At 36.2% G+C, this 14,303-nt stretch overlaps 1 protein-coding gene across 1 annotated transcript in view; it reads right to left on the bottom strand.

Annotated features, from left to right (window-relative positions):
• Window positions 1–260: 260 nt before the first annotated feature.
• npy2r.S (neuropeptide Y receptor Y2 S homeolog) overlaps window positions 261–14,303 on the bottom strand; it is a gene marked incomplete at its 5' end in the record, with an annotated part of 37,425 nt that continues 23,382 nt past the window's right edge. Inside the window, 2 exon segments of the mRNA NM_001085879.1 lie at window positions 261–979; window positions 1,066–1,891. Coding sequence (NP_001079348.1) covers window positions 563–979; window positions 1,066–1,749 — 1,101 coding nt within the window. The 3' untranslated portion in view covers window positions 261–562.

Raw genomic sequence — 14,303 nt, 5'->3', positions numbered from 1 at the left:
CTTCTGATAAGGTACATTTTTCCTCACTCCTTGCTCATTTCACCACATAAGCACAAGATTATTTCAAAGACAACATAACCATACATATTAATGCAATATAAAATAGCATTATGTATAACTTCACATCCATTAACTTCTAATAAAATAGGTAAAAAAGTAACTTTTGCAACTTTTGTAATAAATATCTTATATCTTATACTGTGGTTATAAGTATGAGTACAGATTTAAGTTTATAATACAAAACATTCACAGTTTAACACAATCGTCAGGTTACTGAAGAATGTTTGTTCTCAGTGCCCAACACCACATGAATGCCACACGACTGAAATAAAGCTGAATGCTTGCAGAATGTTGGCAGTAAAACTATGGTTTCATAGCCTGGCAGTTAATCATGTTATTATAAATCAGCAAATACAGTATAATGTTAGCGCAGACAGACCACAGCCATGCCTTTGCAGTGTTTGGTGCTAGAACTTCAGAATATAATGGTTTTGTGCTTATTTGGAATACATATTTGCAACACACTTACTGTCATTAAAAAAAGGCATATTGTCATTATTTTTTATGCTATCGGGCTTGCTTGTTTCAAAGATGTTTTGGAAACATCAGTGTGCATGGTAGACATAGCTATTGTCTCATAATCATCCTCTCTAGATCTAAAATCACAAAAATTGAAGAAGAACTGTAAATCCCTTTGGAAGTTTTTGTTGAGGAAACCATAAAAAATGGGGTTCACGCAGGTGGAGATCATTGCCGTAAGGTGGCAAATCAAAAATAATAAGTTGTGGTTGCAGGTTGCAACTGCTTCATGATTCCAATCAAACACCAAATTAAAGATGAAGAATGGAAGCCAACAAAGAGCAAATCCCACCACAATGGATAAGAGCATGATGTTAATTCTTTTTGTTTCACTGGATCGGTACTTATTGTCTCTAATCTTGTCCATCATATTGTTTCGTCTTTTTAATCGTAGGAATATCTAGAAAAGAAAAAAATAAACACATGAAAGTTTAACATCAAATAGAAAGCTAATTATATTTTCAAAGGAAGTGGTAAAGGTATTACCTTTGTGTAGCAAACAAAAATGAAACAAAGTGGCCCAAGGTACTGTAGGATAAAGAGCAATGTTGTATAAGAAAGTCTGAATTTGTCCTCCGGGAAATCTTCCAGACAAACATATTTTCCTATGTAGGAGTCAAGGCTTATGTTTTTAAATGGTTCGTCGGTTAAAACACTGTACATCATTAAAGGTGTAGAGCAAGCCATGGCAAAACCCCATATCACAGTTATACCAAAGCAGGCGTGTCTGTTATTTGGTCTCCACCCACGAGGATTTATTATCAATTGATGACGTTCAATTGCAATAAGAACCAGAGAAAAAATGGAAACGGTCACTGAAACACACTGTATGTACTCATTTAGTTTGCACATGACTTCTCCAAAAATCCAGTGGTCCATAAGCGTGTAAATCAGTGTGAAAGGGAGACACATGATTGTTGCCAACAGATCCGAAAAAGAAAGGTTCACGATGAGGATGTTGGTGACGTTTCGCATTTCCTTCTGCTTTAAAATGATGATAATTAGAGCCAGATTTCCAGAAAGTCCAAGAATGATAACAGCCCCATAGGCAAGAGCAAGAGTAAAAACCATAGGCAGAGGCAGAGCACAGTCTTCCGATATAGGGAATGTAATATTACCTGAAATGTTGTTAGGAACTGATAGATTTTCAAAATAAGTGGAGAAATTCATTTTCCTTGTGTTTGAAAAGCAGCTTAAAGGGAGAAAAAAGGGAATTCAGGATCTTTCAGTGTGACAAAGGTGCTCCTTCAATTGTTTTCATGATGGGATTAGTCCACAATCCTTGTAAAAATTCATGATATATGTGTAAAATCTAAAGAGAAAAATTATAGATTTTTACTAGCGATGCATAGAAATACAGGACTTCAAGAAACCTAAGGATATCTAGCAGTAGGAATCATTTTTAAGTAAAACTGTGATACTAATAAATATGGTGCGATGTAGCCACGGAAAACACACATTTATAAACATTCTCGATTTCAAGCTAAAAATATGTCATTATTAGAAATGATACCGTTGAGTGAGACTCCATGGAGAGACTCTATTAACATTAACCTGTTTAAATCAGAAAACTGCATTGATTTTACCCTTAAGGAAATGTTAGTCCGTAACCGATTGATAAATCAACTTTATTAAATCAAATCAGCAGTGACAGAGTTTTCTAAGAGGGTTACAAAGACTGCAACTAAACCTTGTCGATCATGCCTACATCTCTGTAAAAACAATTTAATTCACCACAAATTCTGCGTTGGAGGTGAAATATTACATATAAAACAAAAAAGGCTCATGTTGCGAGAGGGAAAACATGAAGGTGCAATGCTGAAATAAGTATTAATCACATGTGTTTAAAGTCAGGAAACCACTGTGTTGCCGTTCAGCCACAGCCACGTCACCAGGGGAAGAGATAAAGTGGTTTCAAAGCTTGTGAACTCAACCAGGCTCTAGAACTTAATAGGGTTCCATAAGAATTTTATATCAAGCTGGATTTTCTAAACCTCAAGGTGTCTGCACTTTTGCACAGATAAACTATGCTAGGGACTCCTCTGCTGCAGTTGCCTTGTATGCCAGTGGATCTTTATTTTATCCTGTTTTGAGAATGCCAATCCCTTTATCATTGAGCATAATGACAATGACAAGTTGGAAGAGTAAGGGTGTGCAATTGCACTGTACAAAAATCCACATTTTGTTCAAAGAACACCTAGGGGCAGATTTATCAAAGGTCGAGGTGAATTTTCGAATTAAAAAAATTCGAATTTCAAATTATTTTTTGTGTACTTCGACTGGGGAATAGTCCAAATTTGTTTTGAATTTGAAAAAAATAAAAAAATTCGAATATCGAAATTTATCATGTACTGTCCCTTTAAAAATTCAACTTCAACCATTCGCCATCTAAATCTTGCCGAATTGTTGTTTTAACCTATGGGGGGACCTCCTAGAACCTATTTGGAGTCAATTGGAAAAATCTAAGTTTTTTTGGGGAAAAATTTTGAATCAAATTCAATCTAATGTGTTATTCCTTCAATTCGTACGATTCAAATTCGGCCAAATACGGACCTATTCGATCGAAAACTGACTTTTTTAATTCAAATTTCGAAGTTTTTTCAATTCGAAATTCGACCCTTGATAAATATGCCCCTCAATATAGTTTGAATTCTATACTTCAAAACATTCAGGATCCACATCATTATAGATTACATCTGAAAGGTCCTATCAGACTAATTTATTGGAATTGTTATTATTAGTATTATTTTAGAAGACTTAAAAGTAAACAACCAGTGCACTAAAGTGCAAGTCAAACAGTAGGATATATATAAACATTTTTACTAGAATAGGCATGATATACTGCCCATTTATAAATTATTGGTGACAAGTTACTGTATATTTAGGTTTGGTGCCACCCAAAGAACTAGACCTAACTGCATCCCCAACATGCACAAGGGGTGTCACTCGCACGGATTTGTGACATCAATTCTGGTTTGTGTCACTTTCAACTTTTATTGCAGTGAGCACCTCCGCTGGATGTATGCAAAAAGTCTCTTGCGGTGTCTGAGTCGATTTTTTTATTCTCCTTAGAAAAACTGCCTCAATTATAGGTACCCATTAGTCGCCCCAAGGCACAGGCCCTCGGTTAAGTACAGCCTTGCATATTGCATTTGATTGTGGAGGCCACGGGACAAATTTACTAAAGGGCGAAGTGGCTAACGAAAATTTGCCAGCGTGACGTCATTTTGCCACTTTGCCGATTTACTACTGGCGTAAATTCGCTAGCGAATTGGACCTACTCTAGTGCTACTTCTCTCACTTACACCAGGCGAAAATGAGCTATGGCGAAGGGACATAAGTACGCTAATTCACTAACTTGCGGATTTTCGTGAACGTTACCTCTTGCACCAGACTTTACTTCACCACCTCAGACCAGGCGAAGTGCAATAGAGTAGATAGGAATGGTTCAAAAAAAGTTTACATTTTTTCTAAGTCCCAGGGTACCCTCCCCCCTGCATTTGATAACATTTGGCACCTAAACTATACTGTGGGCACATGTGTAGGGCATTAGAACACATTTATTAAGGTTCCCTGGCCTTGTGTAGTGTAATGTGTTTTCTGCTGCATATACGGCCATTGTACTTTAACTGCACGCCGTATGCTAATTTCCGATCACTAGCGTAACTTCGATCCTCTGATCGTAACATCGCTAGCGCAACTTTGCAAACGATCGGTAACTTGTGCGCAACTTCGGATCTTCGTGAATTTGCGCAGCCCTGGCGAATCTACGCCTGGTGAAGTGCGGTGAAGTCAACACTGGCGCAACTTCGGAGGTAAGTAAATATGCCCCCATGTGTAGAGGTATTAATTAAATAGCACCTGACCAGAAAAGGGCAATACTGATGGTTCTTAATCTAAATAAACTATACCAAGCTTTCAAAACCTTTAAAGGAATTGTTCAGTATAAAATAAACGGCTAAATAGATAGGCTGCGCAATATAAAAGATGTTTCTAGTATAGTTAGTTAGGAAAAAATGTAATGTATAAAGGCTGGAGTGACTGGATGTCTAACATAATAGCCAGAACACTACTTCCTGCTTTTCAGCTCTCTTGGTTTACACTGACTGGTTACCCTGGTTACCAGACAGTAACCAATCAGAGACTTGAGGGGGTCACGTGGGTCATAAAAGTTGCTTTTGAATCTGAGCTGAATGCTGAGAATCAATTACAAACTCACTGAACAGATATGTCCCATGTGGCTCCCCTTCAAGTCGCTGACTAACTCAGAGTTAGAGAGCTGAAAAGCAGGAAGTAGTGTTCTGGCTATTATGTTACTCATCCAATTACTCCAGCCTTTATACATTATATTTTTGCCTAACTAACTATATAAGAATTTTTTTTATTTTGCACAGCCTATTTACACTGTTTTTATTTTCACACTGAACTGTTCCTTTAAATGTTTAGCTTATTAAGAAAAAAGGGACAGAGGTGGCACTGACACATTTCTAAGTGGCAATTCCCTGCACTAGCAGGATCACGGTGATTCCGTCTCTAGTCTATGCAAGGGTACGTTCACTCATAATCTAGACAGATCATGGACAGTATAACACTCCATCTGATAATACCCTAAGGGACTTAAAAATCAGAATTAATGAGCAGGTGATGGAGACTTACATTAGATATATATACTAGCATTCAGGGAGGCCATTGGGGGTAAAGATGGTACCGCATGTAGGGGGTCCTATCTGTGATGATGCTCTGCAAATCAATATTGTCACAGTAGTTGTAATGGACCCCATGGAAAAACAAAATGGGTAAGTAACATGGAACATGTCTGTGTATGACAAAGAATGAATGATTTACTGATCTTTCCTTATATGCTCTTTATGCCTTTCAGGTTGCCAACAAAAAGCAAATTCCACATTCAGTATGGTGTGTCCTGTTGCCCCCCCCCCCCACAGTGAAATGCATCCTATAAATACAAGATGTAATACAAACATGAATGAAAATGTAAATAAAAATGTGCTGGAAAAGCAGAAAAAATAAAAGCACACAGCAGCATCACTACCAGATCCCCACAGTGGCCCTAATAATTAATTCCACAAGCAGCAAAGACTGAGGGTTTTTACCATCTTTTGCTGATTTTTTTTTATTGATGCTGCTACCTGTTTTATACTCTGTACTGATGCCATTTTCACACTTATTACTATTATTTTAATTAAGTATTTGGTATTCATGCCATATTCTTTACACCATGGAATAATGCAGCTTCCTGCAATTTATGCTCATTCTTCTCTCCATATTTCTGTGTGCATTCTAATGAGGAGTATACACTGCTGTGAAGCTGTTGTGAAATAACAACTCTATTATAATATTCTAGATTTCTTTTATTCACATTTAAGGGAAAAGAGAATTTTATTTGACAGCATATTTGACAATATAAGACTATAAGTTAAGGGAATTTCTTTAATGTCAGAAAAAAAACATATTTGACATGGAAGCAAATAATATAGGTATGCTGATATAATTACACATTTTCGAGTACAGGAAGGGCTCATTTTTTAACTTTTAATTTTTTTTTTGATTTTATTTTTTTTTGCTTGCAGCTCTTAATGTAGGCCTTTAAACTGGCATCTGGTTACTGTAGTCATTAATCTGAATAACAGGCTGGAAGAATAGAAAACAATCATCCAGGTTTCAATGGGCACTATGTAATTTTAGCACTCTTCCATGCTTTTTACATGATTGAGAGCTGTAGTAGACATGGTACACAAGTATGTTGTTATTTTTATTCCTTATAAGGATATTATTCACCAGTTAATACAGAGAAAGGACAGAATTCTGTCCAAATATACGTATGATCCAAAAGACAAAAAAAAAAAGGCAACTAACAGCGTAGTAGCTGTAGAGTAGAGCAATTAGAGAAGTCCACCCATGCATAAATGATATCAGATCAAAAATACACCACAAGAAAGTTCCAGAAATGTATTTGAAACCATGTTATAGTGTATAAAGAATTCCTCTTTGTTTCATTTAAACACCTATGGCATATATAGCTATATTTTAATCTTGGCTGTCCTAACACATGTTAAAAAAAAGGGTCTATAAAATAGATCAATATTTACTGTGTAAAAATAAATATATAAAGAAAATATGATTAAAGCATTTCCTGGAACAAGCGAATACTACAATAGCACAGTAACCCGGGCATCTGTGTTTGTAAAATAAACTAATGATCCAATGTAGTGCTATATTGTGTACATGCTAATGGGTAAATGTTATATTATATATATATATATATATATATATATATATATATATATATATATATATATATATATATAAATAATTATTCACACACCATTTGTGTCCTACTTTTCAATTTCCATAATTTGACTCTCAGTGGGTTTGCCCTTACTTACTGTATGAACTGTGATCCTCACTACCTCACAGAAGCAGTTTTTTTTATTGCAAATAGGTTCTGTGAGTGCATTAAAAAATATGTATATATATGGTTTGATAAAGGGCATATAGCTTGACGAAATGTCGCTGTATTGATGTGTTGAATATAAACTTTTTGCAAAGATTGTGTGCCACTTGATTTCTTTTTTCTAAAGCTATATACCCATGCTCATACCAATAGCTGGACACTTTAACTCCTTGTGGTCTGGATAGCCCAGATAAGCGATTTATATATCTATCTATCTATCTATCTATCTATCTATCTATCTATCTATCTATCTATCTATCTATCTATCTATAGTATTAAAGCCTTTGGCCCACCCCAATTCGCTTAGAACTTACCTTCTGGCCATCACGCGACATGGCTCTGTCCCTTTTGTGTCTGGGTACATGGCCCCACCCCCTTTTGCATCGCGGAACACCCCTTTGGTTCCCGCCCCCACCGGCCGGTAAAAACTTTGAGAAAAGGTGGCAACCCTAACAGGAACCTGATAAATGCCATGTGCAATCTTTGCTCAGCAAGAGATTGTTGAATTCATTTAACTTCTTTCTTTTTTTTTAATTAACACCCCTTTGGTTTTTCCTTCATGTTCCTTGCAGCTCATTACATTACTGTTACTTTATTCATACCAATTTATATTTTCACAGCTTTATAAGCTTGAGAAATATCTAAGACCATATCACACTAATTAAAATTTCTATCCAGCTCTTCACACCAAAAATTTAAATTTGTTTGACCTGCTCTGATGCTCACAAAACTGTTGTCTATAATTCCTGAATATTCTTGAATATTATCATTTAACAACCATTTAAATGTCTTAACCAACCATAGGTGGCAATCTTACACTGACAGCTAACTTTTATAATTTCCTGTCGTAAATTTCTTCCTTACTGAAGAATGTCATAAATGACATCCGCCAATTTCTAACCAATAAAGAGTTCATTAAGATTAAATATAGTGGTACGACAATTACTGTGTTCAGCTTCCTAAATGCCCGTGAAGGTTCACCATCTGGTTCTTCACCTTAACTTTAGTAAACAGCCTACAAACTTTGTTTTAGGCCACATAAGGGCGTGCCTGGATTAGTTGTTTGGTTCTTTTTAATTCCATTCATTAAGTATTTGGGCCTTACTGAAGCAAGGCAAAACTCATTGGCATTTCTGACAAGACAGAACCAATTTATTACCTAACTCTATATCATAATAGTTTTGTGAACCCATGGAATCCATAAATATCTCATTAATGTTAAGTAAGGAATAAGAACAACTGTCTAGTACCATAGAAAACAGAAACAGACAGAAACATAACTCATAATAACATGGTGAATTAATGTATGTTTTACAGCATAGTACAAGACACATGACCCAGACAGGCTATAGCATGGATAAGGTTACATTTTAAATGAGAACTACTATATACTCCCAAATTATGTAGGTCTCTATAAAAATATTTTGCATAAAACAGCTCATATGTAAAACCCTGATTTATGTAAATAAACCATTTCCATAATAATATACTTTTTAGTAGTGTGTGTCATTGGGTAATGCTAAATAGAAAACTGTCATTTTAAGAACTAAGTGCCACTCCCTGCGATTCCACAATTCACGGTGCACACAAACAATTCAAACAAACTATACATGTTAGGTCACATGAGCCAATTAACAGACAAAGTTCTGTCTTTTGCTTCCACGCTTCTTTCTGCTTCAGAGCTGCAGTATTTCTGGTCAGATGACCTCTGAGGCAGCACTGAGAATATTATATAATGGGGGTTCAAGGGAAAAGATGTAAAAGGGCAATATTTACTTAAATAATTTAATATACCACTTAATATGATACAAACTATCTGTTGCTTAAGTATTCATTTAAGGGGTAAACTTTTCCTTTAAGCCATACCCACTAATTGTCATGGGGCTTACCAGTGCCTTACATTATTCTTTTCAATGCAGACATTTTTAAAAATAATTTTTAGGAAACATAACAAATAGTCTATAATAATAATAATCATTATTATATTTTTAATATAACCCTTTGGAGGATTTCAAAGTGTCCTTACTAACTAGGATAACATTTATATCCAAAATCATATATTCTTTAGGCACAAATCTTTAGGCACAAATCCCAGCTCAATTTTAGCCTTAAAGGGCATGAAAAATCTAAAATAGAATAAGGCTAGAAATGCTGTATTTTGTATACTAAATATGAACTTACTGAACCACAAGCCTAATCAAACAAATAATTTATGCTTTCAAAGTTGGCCACAGGGGGTAACTTTGTTAAACATCTTTGCAAGACCAAGACTGTGCACATGCTCAGTGTGGTCTGGGCTGCTTAGGGATCGTCATAAACAAAGCTGCTTGAGTTCTGCAAGGCTGGGAAGTAAGGTGGGGGCTCCCCCTGCTGTTCATACATAGTTACATAGTTACATAGTTAAATTGAGTTGAAAAAAGACAAAGTCCATCAAGTTCAACCCCTCCAAATGAAAACCCAGCATCCATACACACACCTCTACCTACTTTTAATTAAATTCTATATACCCATACCTATACTAACTATAGAGCTTTGTATCACAATAGCTTTTGATATTATGTCTGTCCAAAAAATTATCCAAGCCATTCTTAAAGGCATTAACTGAATCAGCCGTCACACCATCACCCGACAGTGCATTCCACAACCTCAATGTCCTGACTGTGAATAACCCCCTACGTTGCTTCAAATGAAAGTTCTTTTCTTCTAGTCTAAAGGGGTGGCCTCTGGTAAGGTGATCCACTTTATGGGTAAAAAGGTCCCCTGCCATTTGTCTATAATGTCCTCTAATGTACTTGTAAAGTGTAATCATGTCCCCTCGCAAGCGCTTTTTTTCCAGAGAAAACAACCCCAACCTTGACAGTCTACCCTCATAATTTAAGTCTTCCGTCCCTCTAACCAATTTAGTTGCACATCTCTGCACTCTCTCCAGCTCATTTATATCCCTCTTAAGGACTGGAGTCCAAAACTGAACTGCATACTCCAGATGAGGCCTTACCAGGGACCTATAAAGAGGCATAATTATGTTTTCACCCCTTGAGTTAATGCCCTTTTTTATGCAAGACAGAACTTTATTTGCTTTAGTAGCCACAGAATGACACTGCCCAGAATTAGACAACGTGTTATCTACAAAGACCCCTAGATCCTTCTCATTTAAGGAAACTCCCAACACACTGCCATTTAGTGTATAACTTGCATTTATGTTATTTTTGCCAAAGTGCATAACCTTGCATTTATCAACATTGAACCTCATTTTCCAGTTTGCTGCCCAGTTTTCCAGTTTAGACAAATCACTCTGCAAAGTGGCAGCATCCTGCATGGAACCTATAGTTCTGCACAATTTAGTATCATCTGCAAAAATAGAAACAGTACTTTCAATGCCCACACCCAGGTCATTAATAAACAAGTAGAAAAGCAAGGGACCTAGTACAGAGCCCTGCGGTACTCCACTAACAACACTGGTCCAATTAGAAAATGTTCCATTTACCACCACTCTTTGTAGTCTATCTTTTAGCCAGTTCTCTATCCAGGTACAAATACTATGTTCCAAGCCAACATTCCTTAATTTAACCAGAAACCTTTTGTGTGGCACTGTATCAAATGCTTTAGCAAAGTCTAAGTAAATCACATCCACTGCCATCCCAGAATCGAGGTCTCTAATTACATTCTCATAAAAAGAAATTAAGTTAGTCTGGCAAGATCTATTACGCATAAAACCATGCTGGCACAAACTCATAGTATTATGATTTGCTATGAAGTCCAGTATCTTATCCTTTATTAACCCTTTGAAAAGCTTTCCTACCACTGACGTCAGACTAACTGGCCTATAGTTTTGAGGCTGAGAACGGGATCCTTTTTTGAATAGAGGCACCACATTAGCAATTCGCCAGTCTCTCGGCACTATGCCAGATCTCAATGAGTCCTGAAAAATTAAGTAAAGAGGTTTGGCAATCACAGAGCTAAGCTCGTTAATTACCCTGGGATGAATACCATCTGGCCCTGGACCTTTGTTAATCTTAACATGTTCTAGTCTCTTTTGAATTTCTTCATGTGTGAACCATGCATCATTAGTTGTATTACTAGAATTGGGACTGTTAAGAAGGAAACCTTCACTTACTGGTTCCTCATTTGTGTAGACAGATGAAAAATATGAGTTCAGAATCTGCGCTTTTATTTTGTCAACCAGCTGACCCCCCTCTGATAGTAAGGGTCCCACCCCTTCCTGTTTCATTTTTTTACTATTAACATATTTAAAAAATAATTTTGGATTTTTTTTACTGCTTGCTGCAATATCCTTTTCTATAGCAATTTTAGCTTGCCTTATAGCTTCTTTGCATGATTTATTGGCCTCCTTGTACCTTATAAATGTTTCGGCTGTACCAGCTAACTTGAAATCCTTAAAAGCACGTCTTTTCTTACCCACCTCAACACCAACGCTTCTATTGAACCAAAAAGGTTGTGCTTTGCAACGACGTTCCTTGCTTACAAGTGGAATATACTGACAAGTATATTTATCAAGCAGCATTTTAAAGACTTCCCATTTTTGTTCTGTGTTTAACCCTGTGAAAAGCATTTCCCACTTAATATGTTGCAGAGATGCCCTTATACTGTCAAAGTTTGTACGTCTGAAATTTAGTGTTTTAGTTACTCCCTTATAGAATTGCTTCTGCAACAGAATCTCAAAGGAGACCATGTTATGATCACTATTCCCTAAATGCTCACCCACACAAATGTTAGAGATGAGTTCAGTATTGTTAGTATGATTGTTTCCCTGCTCAGCAGTTAGGGGCCATCTGACAATTCCTATCCACAGCAGTAAATGAAGGGAGTACACATTTTTTAATTAAAGTATATTGGAGATAGGTTTCTTTTTTATTAAAGAAAGTAAAAATGGGATTTTATTTTTTTGCCCTTACATGCCCTTTAATGTTTCCTGCTTATCCCTTTTCAGTTTTACCAAATAAATAAATGCTCATTCTTTGCCATTCCACTTTAGGAATCCATACTCAGTCTTAGGCTTACCCATTCTTGCTCATTCTCATTTACTTTTAAGATGCTTGTACACCTCCTGTTGGCTGCTGCCACTCTAGAAGGAGTATTTGCTTAGCCAATAGACTCCTCAATAGCTAGTTGTGGCTGAGTCAGGTATTTATCAAGCAAGGAAGAAAATCCTCTCAACAAACAACATTCTGTAAATGTAGTACTTGTCTGGCACCGGATAGAATCTGATGATCAGGGTCAAATGTTCAAATCAGTTCCATTTGGTACTTCATGGTTAAAGTTGGCAAGATGTGCTCATTTGCCAACCTCACTAAACAAGCTGATCATTCTGAGTATGGCTAGTTTTACTTAGCTCTGCACATGCTATCTCAATCTTACTTGCTTTACTTATCCTTGATTATCTCAGCTCAGTCTAACCCATTTGGCATGTTCCATTACTGCTCATCCCACCCCAATCTTCAATTGTTGTTATCACAGTCTTATCTCCCTTCTCATCCTCTCAGTGGTAACTACCTCTGCTCAGTTTTACTAACTGGCACGTCTATGTAACATTAACAGCTTATTCCATCTCAGTATTTTCTCATTTTAATCCAGTCCTACCCATTCCTGCTTTTTCTATCTCAGTCTTACTTCTACCTGCTGGTCCTTTTTTATGCTTAGACATACATCCTCCCATTTCAGCCTTATTAATGTCAGTCTTGCTACTTTCTGTCTAGCCATTCCCATTTCATTTCCAATTCCATATTCTTTCCCTTCCAGCAATGTTTCTGTTTGCTAATGACACAAAACTGGGGGAGAGACAAGATCCTTGATAGAGGTTGCATCATTGCAGGTACATAGTATAGTGGTTTTACTTCTTCCAGTAATAGATGTGGTTTAATGTTTAATGCAGCTTTATGCATATGAGTTTTTAAAATGGAAAGGTGATTTATGCATTACTTTGCTTAGTCCCCCAGAGAAAAGCCATGGAGTTGTGCTGCTTTAGTATGTGTGAGCATAGCAAAGAACCACTTCTTGTGACAGCTTGTGGACTGTAAAAAAGAAATACGTTATCATTTCTAAATGTTTTACTAAAAGGTCATTTTTTAGAAATCAAATAATTTCTATGAAACTGACTGCAGAGATCACATTGATTATCACCACAGTGCTCTATATTCCATAAGAGAAACATCAAGAAGGAGATAAATATTACATGGATCAGAGTTACACATGAATGAACCAGACTATCATTCTGTACTTATCTCTGAGCTAAGGTGGCTCTGAAATGATTAATATTGTTGTTTGGGTTATGGATCAGTCCCCTTTTCTCCTTGCTTTATTTGGTATTTGTATAGAACTGAAGAGCAGAGACTAGTACAGGTGCAGGACCTGTTATCCAGAATGCTTGGGAACTGGGGTTTTACAGATAATGGATCTTTCCGTAATTTCATACCCTAAGTCTACTAGAAAATCATGTAAATTTTAAATAAACTCAATAGGTTGGTTCTTCTTCCAATAAGGATTCATTTTATCTTAGTTTGGATCAAATACAAGGTACTGTGTTATGAATACAGAGAAAATGGAAATCATTTTTAAAATTTTGGATTATTTGGATAAAATGGAGTCTACGGGAGACAGACTTTCTATAATTTAGAGCATTCTGAATAAAGGGTTTCCAAATAATGGATCCCATATCTGTACAAAAAACAACAATCATCATGAAAAAACCCAGAAACACAAAAGTGCAGTAAAGTATAAAAGTACCATTGTAGAACAAATTAATCTTCCATTCTCTCTATTTATCTTACAGAACCCATAGTTACAATCATTTGTATGAAATGCACATGCATAAGAGCACACTATTTTGCTTAGATCCATCTATGTGCAGTCTTAACCAATATAAGTACAACTACTGTATACTGTTCTGCAGGTTGCTCTTGCCTCAATGTCTTTGAGATGAACAGTCTACAGTCTACACTGTATAAAACTCATTGTAGTTATGTGTAATGGTGGAACAATATAAACATTATAAAGTTAACATTTCAGATATACAGGTTATTGCTGTATTGACTTTGTATATACAGATAAGCACAGCCATTGAACTTTCAGGTACTATATGCTATATTCTATATGCTATATAGTGCAAATTGTTAATAGTGAGCACAATGTGCCTTTTTTTGTACTGTGCCACAGGTCCCTCCCATGAATACAATATTGCCTACATTTTATACTGCTGCCTTTGTGAGGAACAACATGAGCTTGACATATAGGTGCC

Source organism: Xenopus laevis, chromosome 1S, assembly GCF_017654675.1.
Source record: "Xenopus laevis strain J_2021 chromosome 1S, Xenopus_laevis_v10.1, whole genome shotgun sequence".
NCBI lineage: Eukaryota > Metazoa > Chordata > Amphibia > Anura > Pipidae > Xenopus > Xenopus laevis.
This window is presented reverse-complemented; position numbering and strand designations above follow the sequence as displayed.